General features: G+C 44.3%; 1 protein-coding gene across 2 annotated transcripts in view; it reads left to right on the top strand.

The window, feature by feature from the left end:
* The window catches only part of pdia5 (protein disulfide isomerase family A, member 5), a 108,820-nt gene that overhangs the window by 9,161 nt on the left and 84,781 nt on the right, over positions 1-14,878 (top strand). For both annotated transcript variants that reach the window (XM_067987073.1, XM_067987072.1), the window contains exons 2-4: positions 1,988-2,114; positions 8,105-8,192; positions 13,021-13,104. In XM_067987073.1, the coding sequence (XP_067843174.1) occupies positions 1,988-2,114; positions 8,105-8,192; positions 13,021-13,104 (299 nt within the window). The remainder of the gene's footprint in view (positions 1-1,987; positions 2,115-8,104; positions 8,193-13,020; positions 13,105-14,878) is intronic.

The following is a 14,878-nucleotide window of genomic DNA, read 5'->3' as shown; positions in this document are numbered from 1 at the left end:
CATCCGAAAGGAAGAGAAAGACAGAGAATGACCCGTTGTGTTAAAAACAGATAACTTTTTTTCGCTGGTGGGGTTACGTGTAGCGTGACATGAACCCTGGATCCCGGTTGAGGCCGTCCTCATGGGTGCGGAACTTGGCTATCAATTTCTGTTCGATTTTGCGTTGTCGTGTGTCTCGAAGGCCGCCTTGGAGAACGTTCTCCAAGGCGGCCTTCGAGACACACGACAGCGAAAAAAAGTTATCTGTTTTTAACACAACGGGTCATTCTCTGTCTTTCTCTTCCTTTCGGATGTTTCTCTCCCTCACTCTCTCTGTTTTGTGTTCTGGCCGTTTGTGTATTCGGTGGTCCTGTAGGTAACATCACTCTGTCTGAACACTTTGATTGCCTTGACAACGGGCAGTTGGAAAGATTATCTGTAATCACCAGGTATTGTTCTCTGAATATAAATGCGGTAACCTTCCATGGAATCCCACACTCGCTCACCTGACGAAGGAGAAAGCCTCCGAAAGCTTGTGATTTTTAAATAAAACAGTTGGACTATAACCTGGTGTTGTAAGATTCCTTACATTTGTGCAAGTCAACAGTCAGTCTGAAACCAGCAGAAAGACTGAGCTAAATCAGCGGCTCCATGGTAGCGTCTCATGAATTGAGCAACCCCGTTTCAAGGATCAAATTTGTGTACGAGTTAGCGCAACAGGGGCATTATTGTTGTTTTGACAATTTGAGGAAAATACAATACTGCTTGTACTGAATGTTGTTCATTTACCTGCTTAGTGCCAAATAAATTTGTATGTTGGTTTATAGACCGAGCTTCAGTCTGATCCAGTGTATATTCATCTGCCAACAGAAAACAAGGCAATCACATGACATATTTTAGTAAGCTGGAGTACTGTCGCAAGGGTTCTCTATTCGACCTCTGGGTCTCATTATCGTTTACTTAAATATTGGGCAGGTGACGACACGCATGTTCGTAATGTACTCTGCTGCCCGTATCCTAACTCGCGCCAAGTCCCGCTCATCCATCACCCCTGTGCTTGCTGAGCTACATGGGCTCCCGGTCTGGCAATACCTTGATTTTAGAATTCTCATCCTTGTTTTCAAATCCGTTCTTGGCCTCGCCCCTCCCTATCTCTGTAAACTCCTCCAGCCCTACAACCCTCCGAGATCTCAGCGCTCTTCCAATTCTGGCCTCTTGCGCGTTCTCGATTTCCTTCACTCCACCATTGGCGGCCTCGACTCTAAGCTCTGGAATTCCCTCCCTGAACCTCTCCGTCTCTACCTCTCTCTCCTTTAAGTCGCTCCTTATACCTACCTCATTGACCAAGCTTTTGGTAACCTGTCCTAATATCTCCTTATGTGGTTCGGCGTCAAATTTTGTTTGATAATTGCTGTGAAGCACCTTGGGGCGTTTTACTACATTACAGACACTATATAAATGCAAGTTGTTGTTATTGTCCACTTACAGGGGTGGCTGCTAACACTGAACCGGAGTAGAATATCTAGTGTTAAAAACCCCAAAGTGAAACTGGCACCACAGGTTAACTTAAAAACCAAGTTAACTTTGCATAACCACTACATCTCAATATATTTTGTATTTTCTCTCTTACTGCTCTGGAACAGTGTAGCGGTTTCCTGTACAATGGAGCTTAGCCCTTCAGCTAGGTTTCTCAGTTTTTAATAAAAAAAGTCAAGTCAGGTGAAATTGTCGGGAGACTGATGAGGATCTACTTCTCTGCTTAAGATCTGAAAACCCGCTGAAGTAAGATTTATGAGAACTCACAGGAACTCTTGCTGGCATTGTCCTCTTTCATAGAATCATAGAAGGTTACAGCACAGAAGGAGGCCATAGAGCCAGCCCATCGAGTCCGCGCCGGCTCTATGCTTGAGCAATCCAGCTAGTCCCACTGCCCCGCCCTTTCCCCGTAGCCCTGCACATGAGGACATTTCTTTCCGGCTGCCTGATTTTACCTGTCTTTCTCCCCAAGGCGGTGTTATCCACGTGCCTCATGGCAGCAAAAGTATCTCCACTGATTGAGAAAGTCGACGACCAAAAAGAGCTGAAGAAACTCACACGGACAAGAAACAATGTATTGGTCCTGTACTCCAAATCAGGTGAGCAGACTCTGCAGCCTCTTCATCCGACTGCCTGAGCGTTCAGCTCGTAAACCCCACCTTTGAAAGTCGTATTTAAAAACTGCACCCCATTTCACCAGCAGAGTGGTATGGTGTCCTGTCTCCCCTGGTGCATTGTGTTATTGGGTGTTGGTTTCGGTATTTGCTTCTGCCCATTCCCATGTGGTTATTTCCTGATCATAGCCAAGCATTTGTTGGAGATGATAATTGAAGGCCTCTCCCTCCCCCTTTTTCTCCAACAGAGTCCTAAGTGGAATTGAGAAGGGCATGTTACTCAAGGCCAGTCCTACTTATCTCCAAGTGGCATTGGGGAGGATCTGGGAGCAGTGTGACCTGGAAGACTCAAAAGGGAAAGTAATGAATAATTAAAAATTGGAGAAGGAGCTAACATGACCTGCAATCCAAAACCATTATCTTTCATTGCTGTTAGTCAAATTAGATCATGAAAAGGTGGCACCTTAAAAGATGAATAAAAAGTAATGACTTAGATGAAGGGACCGAGTGTAATGTATCCAAGTTTGCTGACGATACAAAGCTAGGTGGGAAAGTAAGCAGTGAGGACGACAGAGTCTGCAAAGGGATATAGATAGGTTAAGTGAGTTGCCAAGATGGTGGCAGATGGCATATAATGTGGGGAAATGTGAGGTTATTCACTTTGGTAGGAAGAATAGAAAAACAGAATATTTTTTAAATATTGAGAAACTATTAAAATGTTGGTGTTAAGAGAAACTTGGATGTCCTCGTACAAGAAACACAAAAAGTTAGTATGCAGTAACGGCAACCAATTAGGAAGGCAAATGACATGTTAGCCTTTATTGCAGGAGGGTTGGAGTACATAAGTAAGGAAGTCTTACTACAGTTGTACAGGGCATTGGAGTACTGTGTACAGTTTTGGTCTCCTTAGCTAAGGAAAGATGTACTTGCCTTAGAGGCGGTACAACAAAGGTTCACTGAATTAATTCCTGGGATGAGAGGGTTGTCCTATGACAAGAGGTTGCGTAGAATGGGCCTATACTCTCGAGTTTAGAAGAATGAGAGGTGTTCTCATTGAAACATATAAAATTATGAGGGGGCTTGACAGGGTAGATGCTGAGAGATTGTTTCCCTGGCTAGAAAGTGTAGAACTAGGGGGCATGATCGCAGGATATGGGTCGGTCGTTCAAGACTGAGATGAGGATGAATTTCTTCATGCAGAGGGTTGTGAATCTTTGGAATTCTCTACCCCAGAAGGCTATGGATGTTGAGTCATTGAATATATTCAAGGCTGAGATGGATAGATTTTTGGATTCTAGGGGAATCAAGGGATATGGGGATCGAGCAGGAAAGTGGAGTTGAGGTCGAAGATCAGCCATGATCTGATTGAATGGCGGAGCAGGCTCGAGGGCCTACTCCTCTCCTATTTCTTATGCTCTTATGACAAGCTTCGAGTATGTACAATCTTAATCTGCATAGCAGAGTTACAGCGTTGTCTTGATTTTTTTTTAGTGCTTTCGTATCAATATACTTATTAATTCATCATCTCAAACTGCTGCCACCACCATCACCAGTAACCGATCTGTAACCACCAGCATTTTGTAGCTCACCATACTCTCTTCAGACATAACCCAAATTTGGAAAGATAGAAGAAAACCTACAATAAAAACAGAAAATGCTGGAGAAGCTCAGCAAGTCAGGCAGCATCTGTGGAGAAAGAAACAGAGTTAACGTTTCACGTCAAAGACCTTTTGTCAGAACTGGAAGATGTTAAAAGAGTTAAAGTTTTTGAGCAAGTACAGAGCCAGGGAAAGGGGGGCAGGGAGGGGAGGGGAGAAAAGAACTAAATTGAAAGAAGTACATGTAAACCGCTGTTTAACCTGGAAGGAGTGTTTGGGGCCCTGGACAGTGGGAAGGGAGGAGGTGAAGGAGCAGGTGTTGCATCCTCTGCGCTCACACAGGACACCTTTTATTTGGAAGAAGTGAGTGGAGTCAAAGGAGAAGGTTTTGCTATGGGAACCCGTATGTGTCTCAGCTATGACTGCCTTTTTGTGGGATACGTGGAACATTCCTTGTTCCAGTCCTACTCAGGTCCTCTCCTCCCCTCTTTTTCCAGTACATCGATGACTATCGGTGCCGTTTCCTGCTCTCGCTCCGAACTGGAAAATTTCATCAACTTTGGTTCCAATTTCCACCCTTACATCGCCTTCACATGGTCCATCTCTGACTCTTCCCTTTCCTTGACTTCTCTATCTCCATTTCTGGGGATAGGCTGTCAACCAATATCTATTATATGCCCACCGACTCCCACAGCTACCTTAGTTACACTTGCTCCCACCCCACTTCCTGTAAGGACTCTATTCCCTCCTCCCAGTTTCTCCATCTCTGTCGCATCTGTTCTGACAATGCCACCTTCCGTACCAGTGCTTCCGATATGTCTTCCTTTGTCCTCAACCAAGGATTCCCCTCCACTGTAGTTGACAGGGCCTCGACTGTGTCCTTCCTATTTCCTGCATTTCTGCCCTCACCCCTTCCCTTCCCTCCCAGAACCATGATAGGGTCCCCTTGTCCTCACCTTCCACCCCATCAGCCTCCACATTCAACGTATCATCCTCCGCCATTTCCACCACCTCCAGCGCGATCCCACCACCAAACACATCTTCCCCTCCCCTCCCTTTTCAGCATTTCCTCCGCGACTACTCCCTGGTCTACTCTTCCATCACCCCCAATACCCGCTCTCCTACCCACGGCACCGTCTCGTGTGAGCGTAGGAAATGCACCACCTGCCCCTTCACTACCTCCCTTCCCACTGTCGAGGGCCCCAAACACTCCTTCCAGGTGAAACAGTGATTTACTTGTACTTCTTTCAATTTAGCATACTGTATCCGCTGTACAGAATGGGGTCTCTACATTGGGGAGACCAAACACAGACTGGGTGATCGCTTTGCTGAACACCTCCACTCTGTCTGACCTCTCTGTCCTCGGCCTTTTACACTGTTCCAATGAAGCTCAACATAAGCTTGAGGAACAGCACCTCATCTTTTGTTTAGGCACTTTACAACCTTCTGGACTCGACACTGATTTCAATAACTTCAGATCATAACTACTGCTTCCATTTTTTTCGGTCAGTTAGTGCTGGTAATGGTTATGCTGCTGCCATTTACAGCTACTCCTGATCAATCTTTTGTTTCGTAACCTGTCCCGTTACCACCTTCCTTGCTTTGCATCCCTTTTGTCATTTAATCACTCCTGCCCTCCACCCTATCACAGACCTTCCCTTCCCTACCCCCCCTTTCCCTGGCTCTGTACTTGCTCAAAAACTTTAACTCTTTTAACATCTTCCAGTTCTGACGAAAGGTCTTCGAACTGAAACATTAACTCTGTTTCTCTCTCCACAGATGCTGCCTGACTTGCTGAGCTTCTCCAGCATTTTCTGTTTTTATTTGATTTCCAGCATCTGCAGTATTTTGCTTTTGATGAAGGAAATCTACAACTGGTCTTCTTGATGTGAAAATTTAAATCCACGTCACGCTTTACTTGAAACCCTACTCGCAGCATTGCATACTATATTTTAATCAGAAGCTAACATTTGTGAGAATACCACCTATTAGCTTGTGAAGCTTTGCAAGAATCATAGAAGTTACAACATGGAAACAGGCCCTTCGGCCCAACATGTCCATGTCGCCCAGTTTATACCACTAAGCTAGTCCCAATTGCCTGCATTTGGCCCATATCCCTCTATACCCATCTTACCCATGTAACTGTCCAAATGCTTTTTAAAAGACAAAATTGTACCCGCCTCTACTACTGCCTCTGGCAGCTCGTTCCAGACACTCACCACCCTTTGAGTGAAAAAATTGCCCCTCTGGACCCTTTTGTATCTCTCCCCTCTCACCTTAAATCTATGCCCCCTCGTTATAGACTCCCCTACCTTTGGGAAAAGACTTTGACTATCTACCTTATCTATGCCCCTCATTATTTTATAGACTTCTATAAGATCACCCCTAAACCTCCTACTCTCCAGGGAAAAAAGTCCCAGTCTATCTAGCCTCTCCCTATAAGTCAAACCATCAAGTCCCGGTAGCATCCTAGTAAATCTTTTCTGCACTCTTTCTAATTTAATAATATCCTTTCTATAATAGGGTGACCAGAACTGTACACAGTATTCCAAGTGTGGCCTTACTAATGTCTTGTACAACTTCAACAAGACATCCCAACAGGAAGTATATATTCCTGACCGGAATCATACTGAGAAAGGAACAGTGACCATGAAGCTGTTGGATTATCGTTAAAAACCCAACTGGTTCACTAATGTCCTTTCCCAGTCTGGCCTATATGTGACTCCAGTCCCACACCAGCGTGGTTGTCTCTTAACTGCTCTCTGAAGTGTCCTAGCAAGCAACTCCATTTTATCAAAGCAAAAATGTAGCGGTGCAAGAAGGCGGCCCACAACCACCGCCACCTCGATAAGTAGGGATGGGCAATAAATGCCGGCCTTACCAGTGACGCCTACATTCTGAGAATGGAGTTTTAAAGAAAACTCAACGGCAAATTCTGAACTAATGTGCTTTACAGTAGCATAAGCACTCTAATTATAACCCAGGCGTGATGTGAGTCAGTTTGTGCTCATACTTGGAAACAACTTGTGCAAATAGTGAAAGATAAAATTGTTAAACCAGGTGTGTGAAGTGATTCGACTGCTGTTAAATGACATTGCATTTTTTTTTAAAAATTAAATGGAAGCAAAGTGGAAACTGTTCCATGTGGAGGGGTGGCAGCTTGTCCTTTGGTACCTCAAACGAGTGGTCATTCTTCATGTGCGAGCCAACATGGTGAGTTGACGGCAAGCAGTTTGCCCGTGAGAGGGGACGTCAGAGCCAAGCCCAGTTCCGTCCTCGTTGGATAACCCCCACGCATACAGTTGCGCTTCCAGCTGGGGCCACTGGACAGCAATGAGGAGCAGGAGCCCATGTCTATTTTGTTCCCCTTGCCTTGCCTAGAGTTGTTGAAGCCAGTTATAGCTCACCTCCGACAGTCCCAGCTGAGATCCGCTAGCTCCGCACAGACCAGGAATGAAACGTTCCTGGTCGGCATAACTCAGCTACTTGCTACTTTTTTTGTTGTTGAGACCATTAAGAGTTTTGAGAGGGTACAACATCACTCCGTCTTCTTCATGGTCATCCTGTTCCCTGGTCCGGCTCAGCAACCCCCGTGTTACCTGCTCCAGGTTTCCATCGATGTCGTTTGGAAACAGCAGTTGTGGCCCGATAATGACTCTTCCCTTCCTCCTCTCCCTTTTCTTCCCCTTCTCCCGTACTATAGTGCTGCTCAGCCATTTTCCCCACAGCAGCATCACAGGTGAGTTTGGCAGAGATTTTAACAGGTTTTTGGCAGTGAGCGTGCATTAATCTAGCATGAAACATAGGAACAGGAGAAGGCCATTCAGCCTCTCGAGCCTGTTCCGCCATTCAATTAGATCAAGGCTGATCTGTATCTTAATTCCATCTACCTGCCTTGGTACCGTACCCTTTACTACCCTTGCCTAACAAAAATCTATCAATCTCAGTTCTAAAATTTTCAATTGGCCCCCAGTCTCATCAGCTTTTTTGGGGGGGATAGAGTTCCAGATTTCCACTACCCTTTGTGTGAAGAAGTGCTTTTTGACATCACCCCGAATGGTCTAGCTCTAATTTTAAGGTTATGCCCCCTTGTTCTGTACTTCCCCCACCAGAGGAAATAGTTTCTCTCTATCTACGCTATCAACTCCTTTAACTACCTTAAACACCTCAATTAGACTAGCATGCATCTGGTCTGGTGATTATTTATATGGCGATGCACTGAAGCAACACAATATTAATGAAAGGGTTGGTCATTATCCCACTGTACTTTGATAATCTTTTGACCGAGTGCTAATCTTTGTGGCAGCTAGCTGCATAGTACAATGGTGATAAGTATTGTTCAATAACGCCCATGTTTGCTTTCTTACTGTGTGATAGCTTCTACCGCTGAACGACCGCTTAAGCTGCTCTCTGACGTGGCAGAAGCAGTGAAAGGGCAGGGCACCATTGCCTGGGTAGATTGTGGGTAAGTTATTTATCTTATAACAATTATTGAGAATTTGATAATGGGCATATTAACCACTGTACAATCCGTTTAACTCACTGTCTATACTTTCTTTTGATTTAACCCATTTCTCTCATCCTCGTGGCCCCCACCTCACTTATAGTTATTTTCCTTCTAAAACGTTTTTTGCACTACCCGCTGTTTGAGGGCATTGGCAAGAATCCCTAACCCACTCTCAGACGTCTGTTTCCCTTTCAGCCTGGAATGCTTCAACCGATTCAGTGTGCGCTCACCTGTTAGGAACAAAGGAACAGGAGTAGGTCATTCAGCCCTTTGAGTCTGTCCTCCATTCAATTAGATCATAGCTGATCTGCACCTCAACTCCATCCACCTGCCTTAGCTCCTTATCTGTCGATACCCTTACCCAACAAAAATCTTATCTGTCTGTGTTGAAAACTCCAATTGACCCAGCATTCGCAGCCTTTTGGGGGAGAGAATTCCAGATTTCCACTAGCATTTGTGTGAAAAAGTGCTTCCTGATTTCACTCCTAAATGGCCCATCTCTAATTTTAAAATTATATCCCCTCTTTCTTGAATTCCCCCATCAGAGGAAATAGTTTCTCCATATCTACCTTATCGAATCCTTTTAACATTTTAAACACTTAGGTCAGATCACCCCACAAGCTGATGCTATACCTCCATCTGTGAAGCAGTTACTCCGTTTAGTTATATTAACCAGCTTAGGGTTTCCTTGGTTTGTCGTCATAGCCCCTGATTCCACGCATAGAACTTCTCCATTGGCCACACTGCTGGTCCATGGTCCAGGCTTTTACAGTTGTGTTTCTGCCTACATCCTGGCTTGACTGGCGAATGAGTACAAGAAGTCTAAAGTGGCGCGGTGGGGGGGGGGGGGGAGAAATTAATTTACTTCATTTTGTAAATTCTACAATACTTGTGCTGTATTTCATAGCATCCTCAAGCATAGCATCCTGCTGGAAATTCCTAGAAATGCAGTTTTGCTTGGGTGTTGTGATAAAAAGACAAATGGCTGTTTATTTCAACCCAATAAACAAAAAACAAAAAAAAACCTACAGATGCTACAGGAGAAGAGAAGAGGAGTAGGACTAATTGGCTAATTGGATAGCTCTTCCAAAGAGCCGGCATAGGCACGATGGGCCGAATGGCTTCCTCCTGTACTGTATGATTCCATGCTGGAAATCTGAAATCAAGCCAGAAAATGCTGAAAACGACACATCAGTCAGCATCTGTGGAGTTAATGTTTCAGGAGTGGACGCTTTGCCAGAACAGGAAGATATTCCAGAAGAATAGATTTAAAAGGGAACAGATCATAGGGAAAGGGGGAAGAACACACGGTCGCGCATGTGCACAAAGAAATAGAATGACCTGTAAAGTGCTTACGAGGTAAACACAAGAAAAATATTCAAGACGTTTATGAGACATGGAGAACGTGTGAAAAGCTGAGACATGTAAAAGTGGCAAAAGGAAGCAGAGCTTTACAACCCAGTGTTTTCTTACTATAAGGAAGTTGTGCTTTTTTTTTGGTCTGATTACGCTCCTGTGAAAAGCCTTGGGACATTTTAGCACATTAAACATGCTATAAAAATGCAAGTTGCTGTTGTGTATCCGGCTTATTAGATATTCTGTTAGAGGCTTGCCTGTCTCAGATGTTAGTTTTCCTGTGCATTTACGTTGCAGTTAATGTTTTGAGGTAAATTATAAGCCGGATGTAACTTGCAGTGTATTGTCTTTATAAAGTGTATGTGGTGGTGTAGTGTGTCTTAGAGGAGACCCTGAGCTGATTAGTGTTATTAATGGTGAATTGTTGATGATCTTGGTGCTTGCATTACTTTCTGGTGGATATTATAAAGAGATTTTGTTTTTTCTGCTGCGTCACAGATGGGCAATGAGTTGTGCCTCTCTCTGATGCTCCTGTTTTTTTGTGTTTATATGTTATTTCCCTTTGTTATAGGAGGGAGTACTTTGTGGATCATCTTGCCTACGTGTCCTTACTTTTATAAGCCTGTGAAAAATAGAGCAGAAGAATGACTTAAGTTGTTTTTTCTGCACAAGTCAGTAAAAGATGAATGCCCTATTTTCTAGGAGTGCATTCTGTGAGTGCGATAAATTCAGTGTGTTGGCTACAGTGGTGCAGACTTCACGAACAGTCAACCTATGCACTAGATTTATTTTTTCCATTTGAGAAAGGTGGCTGAAGGGCCAAAGCCCATAGTGCAGGGTTGAGAGAGTCAGAGAGAAGATGATGAGCTGAGTCAAAAAATTGCAGTTGGGTGATGGCAAGCTTCGGGTTTTTGAAAGACTAGGCTGGAGGAAGAGAAGGGTGAGGGAGGCGAAGAGTTGCACAGTTTTTAAGGTGCAAGTTATTGTGATTCACTGTTCACAGGATCCCAAAATGAGTACGGCCAATCAGCCCACCTACCCACCCACGACAAACCTACAGTCCTCCCACCACGGCATCTAATGTATTTTAAACAATTCCAGGGTTTTTGCCTCCACTTCCCTACCCATCAGCCCTTGTGTGAAGGAGAACTTCCTTACCTAAGTCCCAAATTTGTCTTCAACCCGTTTGAATCCGTGCCCCCTTTCCCTACTTAAAGTAGTGTTCCGGATTGACTTTTCCTATTCCATTTATTATCTTCAGTGTTCAGTATAACTGGTTTTAGTTTTATTAACGTGATTAGGTTATTTAATGGCATGTGCACAATGTATAGAATTGAATTGATTTTGATTTATAAGCAAAGTGTTCCTGGAGCACATTGAATGGTGGTGATGGCATGCATTCAGATATATCTTATGAATCTTTTTTTTGTTCTGACTTATTATTTAGCATTGGTGTTTAACTCCCAATGGAATGATCAGAGTAACTGAAGTAAAATCGCAATACTGCGGATGCTGGAAAATCTGAAATAAAAACAGAAAATGCTGGAAACACTCAGCAGGCCAGGCAGCATCTGTGGAGCGAGAAACAGAGTTAACGTTTCAGGTCGATGACCTTTCATCAGAGTAACTGAAGTGTCGGTTTTTATTCCGCTCGCGAGGAAGTCTCTCCATAACACTCCCTCGACTTCATTTGTGGCTAAAGTAAAAGCAGTATTTTTATACCCCCTCATGTGTGTATGAGAGTTTATTTGGTGAATGGCTGAGCCACTTGGAGCAGAGAGCCCCAGGTTCAAACCTCGGGCTGTGCTGAGTTCGCTGATCTCGCCCCGATCAGCTGTACCGGCGTTAAATTTGGCCTCGGCGTTCCTGTATTAAGTGGGGGAGGGTTGGGGGGGGGAAGAACCCTGGTTCTTGCTTCTGGTCACTATTCATTGACCTCTGCTGAAAATGCACATGTGGATGTTGAGTGTGGCCAAGGTTCGGTGATTTGTGTCCGCACCCCCTTTCACCCCACCCCCATCCTTCTCGTGGTCAGATTGTTGCCAACAGTAACAGTCCAGATTCATTGATAAATAATGGCCACTTCTGTGAGTGGAACCATATCATATCAAAGATTCAAGATGCATTTGTGGGTGGGGGGGGGGTGGTTTGGAATCTTGTTCCACTGTTACACTTTAAGCTTATACAGAGGATAATTTGTTCTTTTCTTCATACAGCACAGTAGGGAACAGAGCTTAATTTGTCATGCAAATTGGTTCTTTTGTTCCGTAGTCATCTTCATGCCAAAGTCATTAATATCTTACCCAAGTAATGCTTCAGCTTAGAGGGTGAATTTTGGCAGGATATTGGATCAAGGTGGACATCACTGCCCAGCAGAGGCTGGAACTTAATGATCAGGCATGCTGGCTGGCCATTTTATCCCATCCCTCTTAGGCCAGGTGCACTAAAGCCATTTGTAGCTCCCTTGCTGCCACTCTAGTCGAAACTGATTAACTCAGCATTGAGCTTTATGGTGTATATGATTCAGTATCTCATTGGACAGTGTATTTAGAAACAGAAGTAGGCCATTTGGCTCATCAAACGTTCTAAATTGTTAACCACGGCAACTGTTCAACTTTTTAGTCTTAATTTCCCTCCTTTCTCCATATCCCTTAATATCTTTACATCCCAAGTATGTATCCATCTCCTGTTAAACGCCTCAGTTGGCTGCACCTGTGAGCTTCAGGGACAGTGCATGCACATTTTAAGATGTTCTGGTTTTCCAGAGGAAGGGTCATTCCATACCTCCCCTGTCAATTCCCTTCATTATTTACAGAAAATTACATGGAATTTACAGCACAGAAATAGGTCATTCGGCCCGACTGGCCTGTGCCGGTGTTTATGCTACACACAAGCCTCCTCCCACCCCTCTTCTTCTAACCCTATTTTAAGCTGGTGCATTTACAAACTCCACCATCGGAGGAGCTTGTGTTGTGCCATTTATAAAAAAAACTGTTGCGATGTACAGCAGATGAAAGTTGCATCTACATTGAATAAGCTGATAAAAGATCTTGTCCAAATTGTTTCCCATGGATCGACCAATTGGTGCGTCTGTGCACCGCATTTGCGTCTCCTGCCTTTGATTATCAGGGAAATGATTGAAAAGTGCTGGCGTGTTTTGCAGTCATGTTGAAGGAGCTCCTTCTGCTCGGGCTGCTTAGGGATGCTACCTGCTGGTGATTGAGATGCACTAGGCCCAGATAGCATGACCCTCATACATCTGTTGCATGTATGAGGGTCTCGGCAGACGAGTCTGCAATATCAGAATTTTTGCTTTTAAAATGGATGAGTCCCTGTGAAGGAGGAATTTCAAGTATTGCCTCAGCAGAGACTAAAGAAAGAAAGAGTGTCTTCCTTTTACAGTCGTGTCATTCCTGCTGTCTTCTTACAGGAACAGTGAAAGCAGGAAGCTGTGCAAGAAGATGAAGGTGGAACCAGCCTCAAAGAAAAATGGCATTGAATTGTTGCATTACAAGTAAGCAGAAATGAAGTCCTTTAAGTGCTGAGGTTTAGTTTTTCCAGTGAGACCGTTTTTGGTATCTTAGTGACTGTTGCATACAGTTTTCTCCCCAGGCCACGGATCATCCTCTGGCTGAGAGCAGCAGATGGACGACTTGCTCCATGGTTTCTGCAAGTGTTGTTCTGAAACCAGCTGCTGGGCTACAGTTGCTCTTCCTATTTTTTTTTTCTCCCGTCTTTCCCGTTGGGTAGAGAACAGCTTCTGCTTGGCACTTCCCCATTTCAGTGCAGCCAAACAACGCATTGGGGTTGTAGCAAGCTGTGCCATCGTGCTGCTGTTACTCGGTGTTTTTCTTCTAAAAATTGTTCTTCCCTCTGCCTTTTCTGGAGGTGCCAATCTCAGTTGCAGTATGGTTCTTGGGTGGTAGCAACCTTAAAGGGGGAAAAAAAAGAAAAAGCTTGCATTTGTATAGCACCTGTCACGACCTCAGGACGTCTCAAAGCACTTTACAGCCAATGAAGTACTTTTAAAGTGCAATTACTGTTATTACGTCGGAAACACAGCAGCCAATTTGCGCACAGCAAGGTCCCACAAACCGCACTGTGATAATGACCAAATAATCTGTTTTTAGTGATATTGATTGAGGGATAAATATTAATGGCCAGGACACTGGGAAGAACTCTCCCTGCTCTTTGAATAGTGATGTGGGATCTTTTAAGGCTACCTGAGAGTGCAAATGGGGCCTCAGTTTAATGTATCATCCCAGAGATGGCACCTCTGACAGTGCAGCACTCCCTCTAGTGCCAGTTTAGATTACATGCTGAAGTCTCCGGAGTGGGGCTTGAACCTTTCACCTCCTGACTCAGAGGCGAAAGTGCTACCACTGAGCCACGGCTGATGCCTTTGGGTACTTTGTCAAGTAGCGTTCTTCAAGCGAGAGGCTAGACGATGAGTATCAGCAGGTTATTCGACTGTGGCGGGACATTACAACTGATCCTGATCCTGTCCAAGCATGCACTTTCTAGCAGAGGCCACTGGATAATGATCAGGAGCATAAACGCTGACTGATATTTTTATTCATAGCCAAATGAGGCCAGTCAAAAGGGTTTTATTGCCACCTTGGCTGATGTCAGCTAATTCAGCAGAGAGCAGAGGTCAGATCTGAGACCTTCCTGCTTTGTATAGCTCCATAACACAGGGTGCTGCATTTGCCCATTGAACCAGTGGCGGAAATTACTCACTATGGAAGGAATCACACACTTACACCATAACACTCAGCAGCACAGATTAGTGTGTCAGTGGGCTGCAGCACCAGTCTGTCTTTGAAGGAACTTAACAAGATATTGACAAACTATCTGTGCCGAAAGGTAATGAGGGTAACAAACATGTGAAAGTGATGCGTTTTGAAGTCACTGCTTGATCACTGAGTCTGAGTCCACGTTTTAGTTCTTCTAAGTGATTCCCACATTGTCAAGATGTGGTGCAATCTATTTCATTCAGCAGGGCACACACCTAGTTATTGGGAAATTTGACCAACGTGCTCAAGGAAAGCAAAACTGAATAGACAGAAATCCTCAACAAACCTTACTATGCCCTGCCTATGGAACATAGGAACAGGAGTCGGCTATTAAGCCCCTCGAGCCTGTTCCACCATTCAATGAAATCATGGTTGATCTGTGACCTAACTCCATATACCTGCCTTAACCCCATATCCCTTAATACCTTTGGTTAACAAAAATCTATCAATCTCAGGTTTAAAATTAACAATTGAACTAGCATCAATTGCCGT

The sequence above is a fragment of the Heptranchias perlo genome, chromosome 7 (genome assembly GCF_035084215.1).
Source record: "Heptranchias perlo isolate sHepPer1 chromosome 7, sHepPer1.hap1, whole genome shotgun sequence".
In the NCBI taxonomy this organism is placed as follows: Eukaryota; Metazoa; Chordata; class Chondrichthyes; order Hexanchiformes; family Hexanchidae; genus Heptranchias; species Heptranchias perlo.
Note: the sequence above shows the minus strand (reverse complement) of the source record. Positions and strands in the feature narration are given on the sequence as shown.